Here is an 18683-nt window from a genome sequence, read left to right on the forward strand (position 1 = left end):
ATGTCAAAGAGTGTTTTTCCTATGTTTTCCTCTAAGAGTTTTATAGCATCTGGTCTTACATTTAAGTCTTTAATCCATTTGCAGGTTATTTTTGTGTATGGTGTTAGGTAGTGTTCTAATTTCATTCTTTTACATGTAGCTGGCCAGTTTTCCCAGCACCACTTATTGAAAAGGCTGTCTTTTCTCCATTGTATGTTCTTGCCTCCTTTGTCGTAAATTAGGTGCCCATATGTGTGTGCGTTTATCTCTGGTCACTCTATCCTGTATCATTGGTCTATATTTCTGCTTTTGTGCCAGTACCATACTGTCTTGATTACTGTAGCTCTGTGGTATAGTTTTAAGTCAGGGAGCCTGATTCCTCCAGCTCCGAAAAAGCACTTTTTAAATAAGTGAAATATTTTAAGATAGGGGGTAAAAGGAACTGCCAAACTGTTTTCCAAAATGGTTGTTCTGTTTTACATTTCCACAATCTATGTATGATAATTCCATTTGTTCTGCAGCATGGCCAACATTTGATATTGTCTATCTTTTTAGTGTTAGCCATGCTAATAAGTGTAAAATAGTACATCATCATAGTTTTATTTGCATTTCTCTGATGACTAATGATGTTGACCATGTTTCATGTGCTTATTGACCATTTTTATATCTCTTTTTAAGTGTTCAGTTCTTTCACTGATTTTTTTAAAAACCATGTTATTTGTCTTATTACTGATTTGTAAGAGTTCTTTATATATTTTGGATACAAATCCTTCATCAGATATATGTATTGCAAATATTTTCACCCAGAATGTGGCTTGTCTTTTTAAAATAATGGTGCCTTTTGGGAATTCCCTGTTGGTCCAGTAGGATTTGGCTCTTTCACTGCTGGGGCCCAGCCACTCAGAGTGGCCAAAATAAATAAATAAATAAAATAATGGTGCCTTTGGAAAAGCAGAGGTTTTTTATTTTGATTAATTTGTGGCCTATAGACTATTACTCAGCAATAAAAATGAATAAAGTGTAAAATGGTACAGCCACCTTGGAAACAGTTTCAAAATGTTAAGCGTAGAGTTACCACATGGCCCAGCGATTCCACTCCTAAGTATATTCCAAAAAGGATTGAAAATGTATGCCCTCACAAAAACTTGTACATGAATGTCCATAGTAGTATTATTCAAATAGCGAAAAAGTAGACACAAACCAAAATGTACATCAAGTAATGAATGGATAAACAAAATGTGGTGTATCCCTACCATGGAATATTATTCAGCCATAAAAAGGAATGATGTACTGATATATGCTACAACAGGGATGGACCTTGAAACATTATGCTAAGCGAAAGAAGCCAGACACAAAGGACCACATATTATATGATTCCATTTCTATGAAATGTCCAGAATAAGTAAATCCAAAGAGACCATAGCTGGGACAGTAGCTGGGGAGAAGGACAGGGGAGTGACTGCTAATGGGTACAGGGTTTCTTTTGAGGGTGATGAGGTGGTTATAACATTAGTTGTGATGGTTGCACACCTCTGTGAATATAGTAAAAAACCATTGAATTGTAGACTTTAAAGGGTGAATTTTATGGCGCATGAATTATTTCTCAATAAAGTTGTTATTACAAAAAATACAAACTGTTAATACATACAACACAGGTGAATTTCAAAACCATTATGCTGAAAGAAGCATACACAAAAGAGTAGTACTATATGATTCCATTAATATAAAGTTCTGGAACGGAAAAACCAATCTATAGTGATGGAAATCAGATCAGTAGTTGCCTGTGGCAGGGAGTGGGGAACAGTAAAGGCCACACAGGGAACTTGGAGATGGAGACGTCCTATATCTTGATTCAGGTGGTGATTACATGGGTGTATGCACTTGTCAAAACTCATAGAACTGTACACTAAAATGTGTGCATTAAATTGTATGTAAATTTTTACTTCCATAAAGTTAATTTAAAAAACAGATTTTCCAATATAAAATAAAAATTAAATTTAAAAAGAAATAAAATAAAATAGCAGATTTCAGTCAGGCAGCATAGTCAGCAGTGCTTTCCAACCTTTCCCACATCATGATACCCTTAGGGAATGATAATATAGCTCTTGGAGGGCATTTAGAGTCCTTGGTTAGCATACTGTGGACCTGAGGCTCCCAGCCCGGGCTCTGGCTGCCCTACACCTGGCTGAGGACATCAATACCTGCCAGGAACATGCTTGGGAAGCTCAGTGTGGCAGCTAACAGAGTGGACTCTGGGGTCAGAGTGAAGAGGGTGAGGGAAAGTACTGCTCTCCTGGTAACTGCCTGTGCGACCTTGGGCAAGCTACCTAATCTCTCAGTGCCTCTGATTCCTCATCTCTGAAATCAGCATAATAATAACACTTACTTTAAAAGATCATTGACGTTAAAAACAAAAAGGGACTTCCCTGGTGGTCCAGTGGTTCAGACTCCCAATGCAGGGGGCATGGATTCGGTCCCTGGTCCGGGAACTAATATTCCACATGCTGCACGGCGTGGCCACAAAAAAAAAAAAAAAGCAGAGGGCAGACAGCAGAAGCAAGAAAAACTACAATCCTGCAGCCTGTGGACCAAAAACCACAGTGACAGAAAGATAGACAAGATGAAAAGGCAGAGGGCTATGTACCAGATGAAGGAACAAGAAAAAACCCCAGAAAAACAACTAAATGAAGTGGAGATAGGCAACCTTCCAGAAAAAGAATTCAGAATAATGATAGTGAAGATGATCCAGGACCTCGGAATAAGAATGGAGGCAAAGGTTGAGAAGATGCAAGAAGTGATTAACAAAGACCTAGAAGAATTAAAGAACAAACAAACAGAGATGACCAATACAATAACTGAAATGAAAACTACACTAGAAGGAATCAATAGCAGAATAACTGAGGCAGAAGAACGGATAAGTGACCTGGAAGACAGAATGGTGGAATTCACTGCTGCAGAACAGACTAAAGAAAAAAGAATGAAAAGAAATGAAGACAGCCTAAGAGACCTCTGGGACAACATGAAACGCAACAACATTCGCATTATAGGGGTCCCAGAAGGAGAAGAGAGAGAGAAAGGACCAGAGAAAATATTTGAAGAGATTATAGTCGAAAACTTCCCTAACATGGGAAAGGAAATAGCCACCCAAGTCCAGGAAGCGCAGAGAGTCCCATACAGGATAAACCCAAGGAGAAACACGCCGAGACACATAGTAATCAAAGTGGCAAAAATTAAAGACAAAGAAAAATTATTGAAAGCAGCAAGGGAAAAATGACAAATAACATACAAGGGAACTCCCATAAGGTTAACAGCTGATTTCTCAGCAGAAACTCTGCAAGCCAGAAGGGAGTGGCATGATATACTTAAAGTGATGAAAGGGAAGAACCTACAACCAAGATTACTCTACCCGGCAAGGATCTCATTTAGATTTGATGGAGAAATCAAAAGCTTTACAGACAAGCAAAAGCTAAGAGAATTCAGCACCACCAAACCAGCTCTACAACAAATGCTAAAGGAACTTCTCTAAGTGGGAAACACAAGAGAAGAAAAGGACCTACAAAAACAAACCCAAAACAATTAAGAAAATGGTCATAGGAACATACATATCGATAATTACCTTAAACGTGAATGGATTAAATGCCCCAACCAAAAGACATAGACTGGCTGAATGGATACAAAAACAAGACCCATATATGCTCTCTACAAGAGACCCACTTTAGACCTAGGGACACATACAGACTGAAAGTGAGGGGATGGAAAAAGATATTCCATGCAAATGGAAATCAAAAGAAAGCTGGAGTAGCTATACTCATATCGGATAAAATAGACTTTAAAATAAAGAATGTTACAAGAGACAAGGAAGGACACTACATAATGATCAAGGGATCAATCCAAGAAGAAGATATAACAATTATAAATATATATGCACCCAACATAGGAGCACCTCAATACATAAGGCAACTGCTAACAGCTATAAAAGAGGAAATTGACAGTAACACAATCATAGTGGGGGACTTTAACACCTCACTTTCATCCAAAATGAAAATAAATAAGGAAACAGAAGCTTTAAATGACACAATAGACCAGATAGATTTAATTGATATATATAGGACATTCCATCCAAAAACAGCAGATTACACGTTCTTCTCAAGTGCGCACGGAACATTCTCCAGGATAGATCACATCTTGGGTCACAAATCAAGTCTCAGTAAATTTAAGAAAATTGAAATCATATCAAGCATCTTTTCTGACCACAACGCTATGAGATTAGAAATGAACTACAGGGAAAAAAACGTAAAAACGACAAACACATGGAGGCTAAACAATACGTTACTAAATAACCAAGAGATCACTGAAGAAATCAAAGAGGAAATAAAAAAATACCTAGAGACAAATGACAATGAAAACACGACGACCCAAAACCTATGGGATGCAGCGAAAGCAGTTCTAAGAGGGAAGTTTATAGCTATACAAGCCTACCTAAAGAAACAAGAAAAATCTCAAGTAAACAATCTAACCTTACACCTAAAGAAACTAGAGAAAGAAGAACAAACAAAACCCAAAGTTAGCAGAAGGAAAGAAATCATAAAGATCAGAGCAGAAATAAATGAAATAGAAACAAAGAAAACAATAGCAAAGATCAATAAAACTAAAAGTTGGTTCTTTGAGAAGATAAACAAAATTGATAAGCCATTAGCCAGACTCATCAAGAAAAAGAGGGAGAGGACTCAAATCAATAAAATCAGAAATGAAAAAGGAGAAGTTACAACAGACACCGCAGAAATACAAAGCATCCTAAGAGACTACTACAAGCAACTTTATGCCAATAAAATGGACAATCTGGAAGAAATGGACACATTTTTAGAAAGGTATAACCTTCCAAGACTAAACCAGGAAGAAACAGAAAATATGAACAGACCAATCACAAGTCATGAAATTGAAACTGTGATTAAAAATCTTCCAACAAACAAAAGTCCAGGACCAGATGTCTTCACAGGTGAATTCTATCAAACATTTAGAGAAGAGCTAACACCTATCCTTCTCAAACTCTTCCAAAAAATTGCAGAGGAAGGAACACTCCCAAACTCATTCTATGAGGCCACCATCACCCTGATACCAAAACCAGACAAAGACACTACAAAAAAAGAAAATTACAGACCAATATCACTGATGAATATAGATGCAAAAATCCTCAACAAAATACTAGCAAACAGAATCCAACAACACATTAAAAGGATCATACACCACGATCAAGTGGGATTTATCCCAGGGATGCAAGGATTCTTCAATGTACGCAAATCAATCAATGTGATACACCATATTAACAAATTGAAGAATAAAAACCATATGATCATCTCAATAGATGCAGAGAAAGCTTTTGACAAAATTCAACACCCATTTATGATAAAAACTCTCCAGAAAGTGGGCATAGAGGGAACCTACCTCAACATAATAAAGGCCATATATGACAAACCCACAGCAAACATCATTCTCAATGGTGAAAAACTGAAAGCATTTCCTCTAAGAACAGGAACGAGACAAGGATGTCCACTCTCACCACTATTATTCAACATAGTTCTGGAAGTCCTAGCCACGGCAATCAGAGAAGAAAAAGAAATAAAAGGAATACAAATTGGAAAAGAAGAAGTAAAACTGTCACTGTTTGCGGATGACATGATACTATACATAGAGAATCCTAAAACTGCCACCAGAAAACTGCTAGAGCTAATTAATGAATATGGTAAAGTTGCAGGATACAAAATTAATGCACAGAAATCTCTGGCATTCCTATACACTAATGATGAAAAATCTGAAAGAGAAATTATGGAAACACTCCCATTTACCATTGCAACAAAAAGAATAAAATACCTAGGAATAAACCTACCTAGGGAGACAAAAGACCTGTATGCAGAAAACTATTAGACACTGATGAAAGAAATTAAAGATGATACCAAGAGATGGAGAGATATACCATGTTCTTGGATTGGAAGAATCAACATTGTGAAAATGAGTATACTACCCAAAGCAATCTACAGATTCAATGCAATCCCTATCAAATTACCAATGGCATTTTTTACGGAGCTAGAACAAATCATCTTAAAATTTGTATGGAGACACAAAAGACCCCGAATAGCCAAAGCAGTCTTGAGGGAAAAAAATGGAGCTGGAGGAATCAGACTCCCTGACTTCAGACTATACTACAAAGCTACAGTAATCAGGACAATATGGTACTGGCACAGAAACAGAAACATAGATCAATGGAACAAGATAGAAAGCCCAGAGATTAACCCACGCACCTATGGTCAACTAATCTATGACAAAGGAGGCAAAGATATACAATGGAGAAAAGACAGTCTCTTCAATAAGTGGTGCTGGGTAAACTGGACAGCTACATGTAAAAGAATGAAATTAGAATACTCCTTAGCACCATACACAAAAATAAACTCAAAATGGATTAGAGACCTAAATATAAGACTGGACACTATAAAACTCTTAGAGGAAAACATAGGAAGAACACTCTTTGACATAAATCACAGCAAGATCTTTTTTGATCCACCTCCTAGAGTAATGGAAATAAAAACAAAAATAAACAAATGGGACCTAATGAAACTTCAAAGCTTTTGCACAGCAAAGGAAACCATAAACAAGACGAAAAGACAACCCTCAGAATGGGAGAAAATATTTGCAAACAAATCAACGGACAAAGGATTAATCTCCAAAATATATAAACAGCTCATTCAGCTCAATATTAAAGAAACAAACACCCCAATCCAAAAATGGGCAGAAGACCTAAATAGACATTTCTCCAAAGAAGACATACAGACGGCCACAAAGCACATGAAAAGATGCTCAACATCACTAATTATTAGAGAAATGCAAATCAAAACTACAATGAGGTATCACCTCACACCAGTTAGAATGGGCATCATCAGAAAATCTACAAACAACAAATGCTGGAGAGGGTGTGGAGAAAAGGGAACCCTCTTGCACTGTTGGTGGGAATGTAAATTGATACAGCCACTATGGAGAACAATATGGAGGTTCCTTAAAAAACTAAAAATAGAGTTACCATATGACCCAGCAATCCCACTACTGGGCATATACCCAGAGAAAACCGTAATTCAAAAAGACACATGCACCCGAATGTTCATTGCAGCACTATTTACAATAGCCAGGTCATGGAAGCAACCTAAATGCCCATCAACAGACGAATGGATAAAGAAGATGTGGTACATATATACAATGGAATATTACTCAGCCATAAAAAGGAACGTAATTGAGTCATTTGTTGAGAAGTGGATGGATCTAGAGACTGTCATACCGAGTGAAGTAAGTCAGAAAGAGAAAAACAAATATCGTATATTAATGCATGTATGTGGAACCTAGAAAAATGGTACAGGTGAGCCGGTTTGCAGGGCAGAAGTTGAGACACAGATGTAGAGAATGGACATATGGACACCAAGGGGGGAAAACTGCGGTGGGGTGGGGATGGTGGTGTTCTGAATTGGGCGATTGGGATTGACATGTATACACTGATGTGTATAAAATTGATGCCTAATAAGAACCTGCAGTATAAAAAAACAAACAAAACAACTAATACTAAACTTTCATTGGGTTATTTGTATGGAAATATGTTAATATAAATGTTTCAGACATTACATGAAATTTCTAAAAATCTTATATTTGTATTTGTACGGAAATATGTATGGAAATATGTTAATATAAATGTTTCAGACATTACATGAAATTTCTAAAAATCTTATATTTGTATTTGTATGGAAATATGTATGGAAATATATTAATATAAATGTTTCAGACATTACATGAAATTTCTAAAAATCTTATATGTTCTGGTATAATGTTATAAGTAATAATCCTAGTTATTACTTTAAAATGTATATCGCAGAAATAACTAATTTTCTTGTCAACTGCATTATTATGAACTTTCATCAAATCTTTAACTGTGGTCATTTTTAAGTCTTTTGTCATTTACAGACAGTTCTGGGTGTACTCTGATGCTTTTGCAAATATGTTCCTATAAAAGGCTTTCATCTTCAAGAAATTCATGGAAAAGACTCTGACAAGTACAGGTTTCTGGTAACTGACTGTACTGCTGAACTGAATGAATAAGCATTTTCAGAACTCTAATGAAAAACTGATGAACTCATAAAAGTGCTAACAAAAGATCAAGATGGAAAAAAAATTAATTACATGGGACTGAGTGAACTGATGAGGATGAGTATAATTTTTGTGACTTTCTGTCTGAATTTAAAAAAAAAAATCCCACAAGGACTCAGAGGCAAAGAATATACAAATCAATTTTGCACTGCAAAGTAAAGGAGCTGTTACAGTGGAGGATTACTGGACTGAATGTCAATATTATGACATAGATGAGTGTGTTTCATGTTTGGTAATTGCAATCATTGTTGCTTTTGTTGTGGTCATCCATGTACAATGCTTGGTGTCAGTCTATCTATCTCTTGTAAAAATAAAATACAGTGTGTGTGTGTGGAAAAAAAAAAAATTACTTTTAAAAACCCGTGGGGGAAAAAAAAAAATCATTGACACTATCAAGTGAGATAACATGTAAAAGTCCCTAGAATCTACCTGGCACAGCATAATTAATCAATTACAACTATTTTCATAAAAGGGGTTGAGAGCTACTGGACCATTTGAGAACATAACATTTCCCTAACTAGTAAAGTTTCTTGTTCTAAAAAAATAAACTATTCTTTCAATTTTTTACATCTTGGGCATTCTAAATACAAATGAATCTCATTCTAAAATACAAATGAGGGACTTCCCTGGTGGTCCAGTGGCTAAGACTCCGCGCTCCCAATGCAGGGGGCCCGGGTTCAATCCCTGGTCAGAGAACTAGATCCCACAGGCCGCAACTAAAAGATCCTGCGTGTGGCAACGCAGATCCCACGTGCCGCGACTAAGACCCGGCGCAGCCAAATAAATAAATATTAACAAAAAATAAAATAAAATACAAATGAATCCCCAGCATGGTCCAGCCTGGCACCAAGTTGTCTGGCATTGCTGCGATGAATTTTCACTGCATCTGTCTGTGCCGGCACTTGTGTGTCTGTCTCTACCATGCCTCCCCTCCTAGTCTTCTCCTGCTTCTCCATGGGGATCAGAGACAACCCCAAAATTAAGGGGGCATAAAAGGATAGGTGTTTGAGTGGGGGATCCCCCACCCCTTCCCTCCTCCCTCTTCTCCCCCTTCCATCTCCTGGCACCTATAATCACCAGGCGGTCTGAGGCTGAGTGGTAGTTTTGCCCACAGTGGAGGGGCTTGGAAACCACACCCCTCCTAGGGCGCTCCTGGCCATTGTCAGCATCCCAGTCTCGTCCATTATTGAGATGGGTCTGAAGGGGGCATGGTGTTTCCCATGGTGTGGGTGCTGGAGACAGCGGGGGACTGAAAGAGGAGCAGGTATGGGGGAGACAGAGGAAAAGGTGGGCTGCCAGGCAGACAGACAAACTGCATCAGGGAGAAAGGTAAATGCTCAAATCAGGGAAGGGAAAAGGATAATCTGCCCCCTGTGCGGGAGGTGGATCTATCACTTCGCCAAATGATTGGCTAAACACTTTGCAGGGCCCAGTGCGAAATGGAGAAGTGGGACCCCCTTATTAAAAAAATTATTAAGAATTTCAAGACAGTGACAGCAGAGCATTACACCAAGCATGGGGGCCCTTCTGAGTGTGGTCCCATGTCCAGTGCATAGGTCACGGGCCAGGGAAGCCAGCCCTGCTGCCAAAGTCCCCTCTCCTCTCCCTGCTGATGCTAGTGACACTCACCCCCTAGGTTCCCTGGCCTCTTTCCTCCTCCTGACCCACAACTCCCTTCTTCCCCCTCCAATCTCCCTTTTAGGCCTGGATCCAGCTGCCCCTCCAGATCCAGATCCCAGCCCAGCTGTAGCCCCCATCGTGGCTGAAGGAGGAATACTGTCCCTTGGGTCTGGCGCCTACTTCAGCAGGAAAGCCCGTCTCTCCTTCCACCACCAGCTGCATGACATAGCATCGGCCAATGACTCCACCATTTGAAGGGGACAACCAGGGGCTGAACTTCCAGGAGGCCTTGGCAACCTTCCTTCCCCGGCCTTCTCAGTCATCCCAGTGTCTGGCTCCCTCAGATCCCTCATGACCTTCTTATTAAATACACTGAGAATTGCCAAGTGCTGTGTGTATGTGCATATGTTTTGGAGAGGAGATGGGGACCACGACACCAGGGCTGTTATGGGGCTGAGGTGGGAAGTGCAGCATGGCGTGGGAGTGAGGACGCAGGAGTGGGGAACAGGAGGCAGCTGATCTCATGCAGCGCCCAGGTGTGCCTAGCAGTAAGTAGGTTTGCTGAAATCAAGCTTCAGAGTTGAGTGTGGTGAGAGCAGTTTGGAGCGGTTGTGGGGTAGGCAGGACAGCAGATGGGGCTGGGGAGCGTATTCGTTCCATGAATATGAAATGTCCACTCCCTGCCAGGCATTGAAAATATATCAGTGAATCAAGCACAAGGAGTTCTCTCTTCTCACTGAATTTGCTTTCTGGTAGGGGAGGCAGACAAATAAATAAGCATGGTAATAGGAGATAGCGGTAAGTACTGCTATGAAGAAAATTAAACAGGTAATGTGAGAGCGGGGTGGAGGAGGGTGGTGTTTCTTAAAATTCAGGTGGTCAGGAAAGGCCTTTCTGTTGAGGGACGTAGAGTTCTCAGGACTGTGGAGTACAAGCGAAAGAGGAATCAAAGATGCCTTGAGACTGGGAGGACCGGGAGAACAGGTTTTGCAGAAAATCAAAAGCTCTGCACTGGTTCTTTTGAGATACACGTTTGGGGTGCGAGATCCTTCTTCACTTAATTCAGGAACTCACCACCTCCTTAGGAAGCCTCCTCTGTACCCCCCAAAATCCTCCAAGGTAGGATTATATTCTGGAACCAGGTTTTCAAATGTGGCTTCCACAGTTCCCTTATCCATAGACTGGAGAAATGTAGATTAGGGCAAGACTGTCGGTCACTGTCAATGAGCACTTGGCTGGAGTGGGGACCGTCCTGCAGGGGCCAGAGCCCGCTCTCATTTCCTATCCGTGGGGCTGAAAGGTCACTTCCTATCACCTCCCCATGGGAATGGTGGCTTCTGGAGCCGACCCACAGCACTCCCAGTGGCCGCCCTCTCCCACTCAAGGTCAAACTTAAACTCCATGTGCACCAAGGTCCAACTTCCTCCCAAAAGCCAAAGAAGTCACACTGCTGCTTCTGACAAGATGAGGTGACAGAGGTGACTGTGAAGAGAGGGGACTGTGAGCCTGGGCCGGACATGTGGAGTCCTTCTGACTTTAGGGCCAGTAGCCTGCCAGGAGGCAGGAGGCAGGCTGAGGGGAGGTGACTCCAGTCTCTATCAGAATTCTGAGTTCCCTCTTAGGCTTAAACAGGGAGGGGAGTGGGCCATTTGCTGGGAGCCTCCACACCAGCCACACTAGTGTCACAAAGACCTGGATATGCTAACGAAAGTGTGGGGCATGATGGCCTGGAGAAGGGTCCTCTCCAGCTCCCTCAGGGCAGTGGTTTATACAAACAGAAATGGGCCAGAGGAGTTCAGGTTTGAGGTTAAGAAAAGAACCCCAAAGCACACAGATTCTCACTGACAAACTGTTTATTGAATTTTGTCATCAGTATGGGGTGTCTCTTGTTGTATCTTAGAATCCTAGGATTCAGGGAGGTGGTAAAGTGGCAATGGTGAATTTGGGAATCTGGTCTCCCAAAAGTACCTGCCGCTCTACCCCTGATTCGGCAATGGCTGCCAGGCGGATCACCCCTCCGCTGGAGCCATCCCGCTCCATGGCCAAAGCAAGAGCTGTGGAGAAAAGAAGAAAGTTGGGATTGGAGTCAGATGCTGGGATCATGGCAAGGAAAGAGGAATGCTGACCTGGCTTGAGTATGGGGATTTATGCTCACAGACCCAGAAGCCGCAGTTCTCACCATTGGCAGTGAATTGCAGACATTCTTCCTTGGTCATGCCCTCCCGGTAGGTAGCATCGACATAGCCATAGATATAGGAACTCCCGGAGCCCCCGATGGCAAAGGACTGTCTTACCATCATACCCCCCATGGGTACCGAATACACCTGCCAGACGGAGGAAGAAGAGTGTCACCATTTGTACCCTCCCCACAACACACGTATGTTCGCCTGTCCACTGCGGAACTGGTCTGCGAAAAGTTAATAGTAAGTGATGTAGAGACTGGAAAGAGAAGTAGAAAATGCCTGCGGTGGGGAGAGAATGAAAGGCATGGTTCCAATGTTCTCGGGGTTGTGGTATCTGACCTGCCCCCCTTCTTGGGGGTCCCAGCCCGCAATGATGATTCCTGCCATCAGGTCCTCTCGGTATCGGTAACACATCTCCTTAAAGAGGCTGGCTGCCGTGTGTACCAGCGGAGGCTCATTCAGCTCAATGCTAGAAGGTGAAGGGAGTCATAGGGAAGGCAGTGTCAGGACCTGGGAGTCAGACTATTCAGCTCCTCAGGTCCCAACTCCTTTCAGATACTTGCTCCCCCCCTGCCCACAAGTACCTGTGGAAACCAAGCTGATAAGTGACTGCGTCAGCTACTGCCTGCGTATCAGCTGCTGAGCCTGAGCGGCAGCAAAAAATACGGTCGTGAATAGGGGTCAGCTTGTCAGTCACTCGATTGGCGATGTACGACCTGCAGGATAGCAGAATAGTGAGGGAAGGACCCCACCTGTCTCCCACTTTCATCTTTTACTACCCACTCCCTCAACAGGAATTCCAGTATTTCCTGTTAGTTCTCATCTAAACTGAAGCAGGCTGGAGAACAAACTTTTGCAAGAAGTTCACCAAAAGGTGAAGAGAACTACGAAGCAGTAGAAGCTGGAACAAATCCTTATCTCCCGGGAGGGGAGAAACCTCCCTTCCCACAGTAGTCTATGGAGGGTAAGGATGGGCTGGCAGGCAAGGAAGGAAGGAAGGGAAAGGTGGGGAGAAGACCTTTCACATATCTGTCCTGAGCTCACCCAGTGGTTGTTCTGGAGTCGGCTCCCAGAACCACGCCCCCATCAAATTGCACAGCCATGATAGTGGTCTGGAAAAAGAGGAGAAAGGGGTGAGTCTGGGCCTCTCCATATTCTCCAGCATACACAAACCTTAATGATCCGTCTATCCAGTCCCTAGAGTATGAGAAAGTCGTGCGCCACCAACACATCGTCAAATCTCATGGGGTTCTCAATAACCCGCAGAACACCAGAAATCCAATCTTCAAGTTCCCAAAGGTCCACCCTGACCTTAAGCTTTCGTCCTGCAAGATTCCAGAACTCCACGCTTCAGCCTACCTTCTACCTCCTCCCACACCACTCCAGCGTCCTTAGGATACCTCCTCCCCTGCCTGAGCGCATCACACAGACCACCTCTCTTCCCCGCCCCTCCAGTTCTCCCAACCCACTCCAGCCTTATCTTTCCATCGCTTCAATCCTTGTGCATATCTCGTGAACCCCGAGTCCTTCCTCACCCCTGTTGAGACTTCCCGGTTTTCCCAGTCGGGGGTAATGGCCTCAGGCCCCCAGGCTGGTGCTGGGCACACTCCCCGACCAGCTACTAAGGTGGCCGCCATCTTCCTCCTCCGGTACGGCCACAAAGCAACTGTCGTAAAGTGCTCCGTCACTCTCTTTAGTCGTGCTCTGAGGCCTTCTGGGGGCGAAGCTGCGCCACGGTTGACGGCAGAAAGGAAAAGAAATGTGTGGTGAACGTTCTTTGCGACCGTGAGAGCTTGATGGCAGCGTGGGTGGCAAACAAAGAAACAAAAAACAAAAAAGAAACAAACAGCTCCAAACCGTCTGGAAAAACTACTTTCCTATCGGTGTACGCGGGCTGATATATCCGATCGGAGTTGCGATTCCAAGAGGCTTCAGGATAGACTTGAGCGTCTCCGATTTAGAATGACCGCACTATGTTTTCATTTCTCTTAGGTATATACTTAGGCGTATATACTAGGAGTGAAATTGTTGGGTCATTTAGTAACTTTTTAACATTTTAAGGAACTGACAGCTTTTCCACAGCAGCTGCCTCGTTTTACATTCTCACCAGCCATGAATGAGGATTCCGATTTCTCCACTTCCTAATTTTTGTGGTGCATTTTTAATTTTACCCATCCTAGTGGGTGTGAAGTGATATCTTGTGGGGTTGTTGTTGTTGTTGTTTTTGCTTTTCTCTGTGATGAGTGACATTGAACATATTTTCATGCGCTGATTGACCATTTGCATATCTTCTTTTGAAAAATATCTATTTAAGTCCTTTGCCTGTTTTAAAATTGGGTTATCTTTTTATTGTTGAGTTATGAGTGGGTTTTTTTCCCTTCACGAGCAAAGCATCAAACTTTTTCTTTTCTTTTTTTTTCTTTTGCTGCACCGCGCGGCTTGTGGGATCCTAGTTCCCCCACCAGGGACTAAACCCCGGGCCCCGGCAGTGAAAGCCCAGAATCCTAACCACTCGGTCACTAGGGAACTCCCTACATCAAACTTTTAAAAAAATTGAAGTATAGTTGATTTACAATATTGTGTATAGCAAAGTGATTAAGTTATATATATATATTTCCATTATAGGCTATTACAAGATATTGAGTATAGCTCGCTGTGCTATACAGTAAATCATTGTTGCTTATCTATTTTATGTATAGTACTTTGCATCTGTTAATCCCATACTCCTAATTGTAAGAGTTCTTTTTATATTCTACATACTACACCTTTATCAGACATACAATTTGCAAATATGGACTGTCTTCTCACTTTCTTTTTAAATTAATTAATTTATTTATTTTCGGCTGCGTTGGGTCTTCATTGCTGCGTACGGGCTTTCTTTTTAGTGGCATCTTAGTTGCTCCGCGGCATGTGGGATTTTCGCAGACCAGGGCTCAAACCCGTGTCCCCTGCATTGGCAGGCCGATTCTTAACCACTGCGCCACCAGGGAAGTCCCTGGAAGGGAGATTCTTAACCACTGGATCACCAGGGAAGTCCCAGATTTTGTACTTATTCTTGAGTCAGGTTTGCTAGTGTGTGTCTTTTTAGGAATTTGTCCATTTCATTTAGGTTATCTACTTTATTGGCCTACAATTGTTTATAGTATTTCCCTATAATAATTTTTATTTCTGTAAGATCGTTAGTAATGTTTCCTCTTCTTTTTTTTTTTTTTTGCAGGATCTCAGTTCCTGACCAAGGATTGAACCCGGGCCACAGAAGTGAAAGCCCGGAATCCTAACCACTAGGCCATCAGGGAACTCCCCCTCTTTCTTTCTTCTTTTTTTTTAAAAAATTAATTAATTAATTAATTTATTTATTGGCTGCGTTGGGTCTTTGTTGCTGTGCGTGGGCTTTCTCTAGTTGTGGCGAGCGGGGGCTACTCTTCGTTGTGGTGTGCAGGCTTCTCATTGTGGCGGCTTCTCTTTGTTGCAGAGCACAGGCTCTAGGCACGCAGGCTGCAGTAGTCGTGGCACGCGGGCTCAGTAGTTGTGGCTTGCAGGCTCAGTAGTTGTGGCTCGCGGGCTCTACAGCGCAGGCTCAGTAGTTGTGGCACTCGGGCCTAGTTGCTCTGCAGCATGTGGGATCTTCCTGGACCGGGGCTCGAACCTGTGTCCCCTGCATTGGCAAGCGGATTCTTAACCACTGAGCTACCAGGGAAGTCCCTCATTTTTTTTTTTAATACTCTTTTTTATTTTCTTCTATAAATTCTTTTTTTTTTTTTTTTTTTTGGCTGCATTGGGTCTTCATTGCTGTGTGCGTGCTTTCTCTAGTTGTGGCAAGCAGGGACTACTCTTCGTTGTGGTGTGCGGGCTTCTCACCGCGGTGGCTTCTCTTGTTGTGGAGCACAGGCTTTAGGCGCACAGGCTTCAGTAGTGGCAGCACACAGGCTCAGTAGTTGTGGCTCACAGGCTCTAGAGCGCAGGCTCAGTAGTTGTGGCGCACGGGCTCTAGAGCGCAGGCTCAGTAGTTGTGGCGCACGGGCTCTAGAGCGCAGGCTCAGTAGTTGTGGCGCACGGGCTGAGTTGCTCCACAGCATCCCCTCTTTCATTTTTGATTTTAATAATTTGAGTCTTCTCTCTTTTTTTCTTGGTCAGTCTAGCTAAAGGTTCATCAGTCTTAGTGGTCTTCTCAAAGAGCCAACTTTTGTTTTAGTTGATTCTATTGTTTTTCTGTTTTCTATTTCATTTATTTACACCCTAATCTTTATTATTTCCTTCCTTCTGCTTTCTTTAGATTTAGTTTGCTCTCCTTTTTCTTTTCTTTTCTTTTCTTTTCAGCTGTGACACGTGGCTTGCAGGATCTTAGTTCCCCAAGTAAGGATTGAACCCAGGCCCCATGCAGTGGAAGCAGGGAGTCCTAACCACTGAACTGCCAGGGAATTCCCTGCTTTTCTTTTTCTAGTTTATTAAGGTAGAAGGTTAAGCTGTTGATTTGAGATCTTTCTTCATTTTTAATATAGGCATTCATAGCTACACATTTCCTTCTGAGCACTGCTTATGCTGCATCCCAAGTTTTGGTATGTTTTGTTTTCATTTTCACTAACCTCAAAATATTTTCCCTGTGATTTCTTCTTTGACCCAGTGGTTGGTTAGGAGTGTGTTTTTTTACTTTCCACATACTTGTGAATTTCCCAAATTCCCTTTTGCTATTGATTTCTAATTTCACTCCAGTTTAGTTGGAGAATATTTTGTGACTTCAACCTTTTTAAATTAATTGAGACTTTTTTGTGGCCTACCCTATGGTCCGTCCTGGAGAATGTTGCATGTGCACTTGAGAAGAATGTGTATTTTGCTGTTACTGTGTGGAGTAGTCCTCCTATGAACCTGCCATACTATTTCTACATACTGCAGCTGGAGCTGGTGCTTTTTTTCTTTTTTTAATATTTATTTATTTATTTATTCGCCACGTCGGGTCTTAGTTGTGGCACGTAGGATCTTTCGTTGTGGTGCATGGTCTTCTCTCTAATTGTGGTGTGAAGGCTCCAGAATGCATGGGTTCCAGAGCACGGGGGCTCCTTAGTTGTGGCGGGTGGGCTCTGTAGTTGCAGCACGTGGGCTTAGTTGCTCTGCAGCATGTGGGATCTTAGTTCGCTGACCAGGGATTGAACCAGCGTCCCCTGCATTGCAAGATGGATTCTTAACTCACTGGACCACCAGAGAGTCCCTGGAGCTGGTGTTTTGAATTGAAAATATGATCCAGACAATCCCCCACTTAAAATTAACTCTCAAGATAAAGTCCTATCTCTATAACATAGTTTATAAGGCCCTTCATGTACTCGCTCCTGCCCACCTGTCTGGAATCACATCTCTTATTTACTTCTAAATTTTTTATTGCAATAAAATATAAATAACATAAAATTTAGCATTTTAACCATTTTTGGTGTACTATTCAGTAGCATGAAGTACATTTACTTTGTTGTGCAATCCCCTCTTTTCTTTTTGACACTCTTGTCTCCAGCCATGTGAACTATTTTTATTGCTCATACATTCATTCAACAAAAGCTGTTGAATGTCTACTAGGTGCCAGGCACAGTTTGAGGTACTGGAAGTACATCAGGGAACAAAGTAGACAGAAATTCCTAGCCCCATGGAACTTACATGTATTAAGGGAGACAAAAAAATAAGTACAATATACAGCATGTTAAATAGTGAATCATATTAAGAAGAAAAAGCAAGGAAGGGAGATAGGACGATGTGTGTGTGTGTGTGTGTGTGTGTGTGTTGAAATTTTAGAAAGAATAATCAGGGAAGGTCTCACTGGAGAGACATTTAAATAAAGATCAGAAGGAAGGAGGGAAGTCATTTGTATATTTTGGGGTAAAGCATTCTGGACAGAGGGAAGAGCAAGTGCAAAGTCATGAGGCAGGATCATGCCTGACATATTCAATGAATACTGACGAGGCCAGTTTGGCTAGTGCAATCAGATCATATAGGGCCTTTGAGAAGCTTTTCATCATTCTCAACTGAAAATATGATCCAGAAAATTTCCTGCAATAGGAAGCCATTGGAAAGTTTTGAGCAGGGAAGTGACATGATATGCTTTACATTTTAAAGATCACTTTGGCTGCTCTATTGAAAATACACTGTAGGGACGCAAAGTATGGGAGAGAGAAACAATTAGGAGGCTATTGCAATAATCCAGGTGACAGATGAAGTTGACTTGACAAGGTTGGTAGCAGTGGAGATAGTGAGAAATAGATTCTGACTGCTTGGAGGTGGGTATGATGACAGAGAAACCAAAGAGTCAGGATGACTGCAAGGGTTTTGGCTTAAGGACCTGGAAGAATGGAATTGTCGTTTACTGAGCTAGCGAGGACTGGGGAGTATTTTGGGAGGAGAGAATATTGGAAGCTCAGTTTTGGACTTGTTAAGTTTGCTATCTCTAGTTGAAATCCAAGTGGAGATGTGGAATAAGGAAGTGATATATAGTATTCTGGAGTCCAGGGGAAAGTGGGTTGAGGTTATAATTTGGGAATTATCAGTGTGTAACTTTGTTTACAATAGTGGGAGTGGAGTCATTTAATAAACATACATTACTGAGCTGAGCACCTGCTTGGCGTGAGGCAAGACGCACAGGTTTTAGCCTTGGGTAGTTGACAGGAAAGGGTGTCACTTACTGAGATAGGAAACACAAGAAGAGGTGCAGTTCTGGGAGGAGGTGACTGGATTCGCCTTGGATGTGTT

The 18683-nt window shown here is 42.0% G+C and overlaps 2 protein-coding genes across 2 annotated transcripts; one reads left to right on the forward strand and one right to left on the reverse strand.

The window, feature by feature from the left end:
* Nucleotides 1-9348: 9348 nt before the first annotated feature.
* C20H17orf114 (chromosome 20 C17orf114 homolog) lies at nucleotides 9349-10032 on the forward strand. The gene is made up of 2 exons (XM_068531142.1): nucleotides 9349-9421; nucleotides 9860-10032. The coding sequence occupies exons 1-2, from the start codon at nucleotides 9349-9351 to the stop codon at nucleotides 10030-10032; spliced, it is 246 nt and encodes an 81-aa protein (XP_068387243.1).
* A 1580-nt stretch (nucleotides 10033-11612) lies between these two features.
* On the reverse strand, nucleotides 11613-13635 carry PSMB6 (proteasome 20S subunit beta 6). The gene is made up of 6 exons (XM_068530271.1): nucleotides 13496-13635; nucleotides 13005-13072; nucleotides 12545-12676; nucleotides 12300-12429; nucleotides 11957-12101; nucleotides 11613-11831 (listed from the first exon to the last, which is right to left on the reverse strand). The coding sequence occupies exons 1-6, from the start codon at nucleotides 13595-13597 to the stop codon at nucleotides 11689-11691; spliced, it is 720 nt and encodes a 239-aa protein (XP_068386372.1). The 5' UTR covers nucleotides 13598-13635; the 3' UTR covers nucleotides 11613-11688.
* Between the last annotated feature and the right edge of the window lie 5048 nt (nucleotides 13636-18683).

The sequence above is a fragment of the Eschrichtius robustus genome, chromosome 20 (genome assembly GCF_028021215.1).
Source record: "Eschrichtius robustus isolate mEscRob2 chromosome 20, mEscRob2.pri, whole genome shotgun sequence".
In the NCBI taxonomy this organism is placed as follows: Eukaryota; Metazoa; Chordata; class Mammalia; order Artiodactyla; family Eschrichtiidae; genus Eschrichtius; species Eschrichtius robustus.

Bases quoted from the DNA above. Each gene is read 5' to 3' on its own strand.
- PSMB6 (XM_068530271.1), bottom strand. From the start codon at position 13,597: ATGGCGGCCACCTTAGTAGCTGGTCGGGGAGTGTGCCCAGCACCAGCC. The intron at 12,102-12,299 runs GTCAGATACCAC...TCCGTCTGGCAG, and splicing joins ACCCCCAAGAAGGGGGGCAG to GTGTATTCGGTACCCATGGG. The intron at 11,832-11,956 runs GTGAGAACTGCG...TTTTCTCCACAG, and splicing joins TCTGCAATTCACTGCCAATG to CTCTTGCTTTGGCCATGGAG.
- C20H17orf114 (XM_068531142.1), top strand. From the start codon at position 9,349: ATGGGTCTGAAGGGGGCATGGTGTTTCCCATGGTGTGGGTGCTGGAGA. The intron at 9,422-9,859 runs GTATGGGGGAGA...TCTCCCTTTTAG, and splicing joins GGGGACTGAAAGAGGAGCAG to GCCTGGATCCAGCTGCCCCT.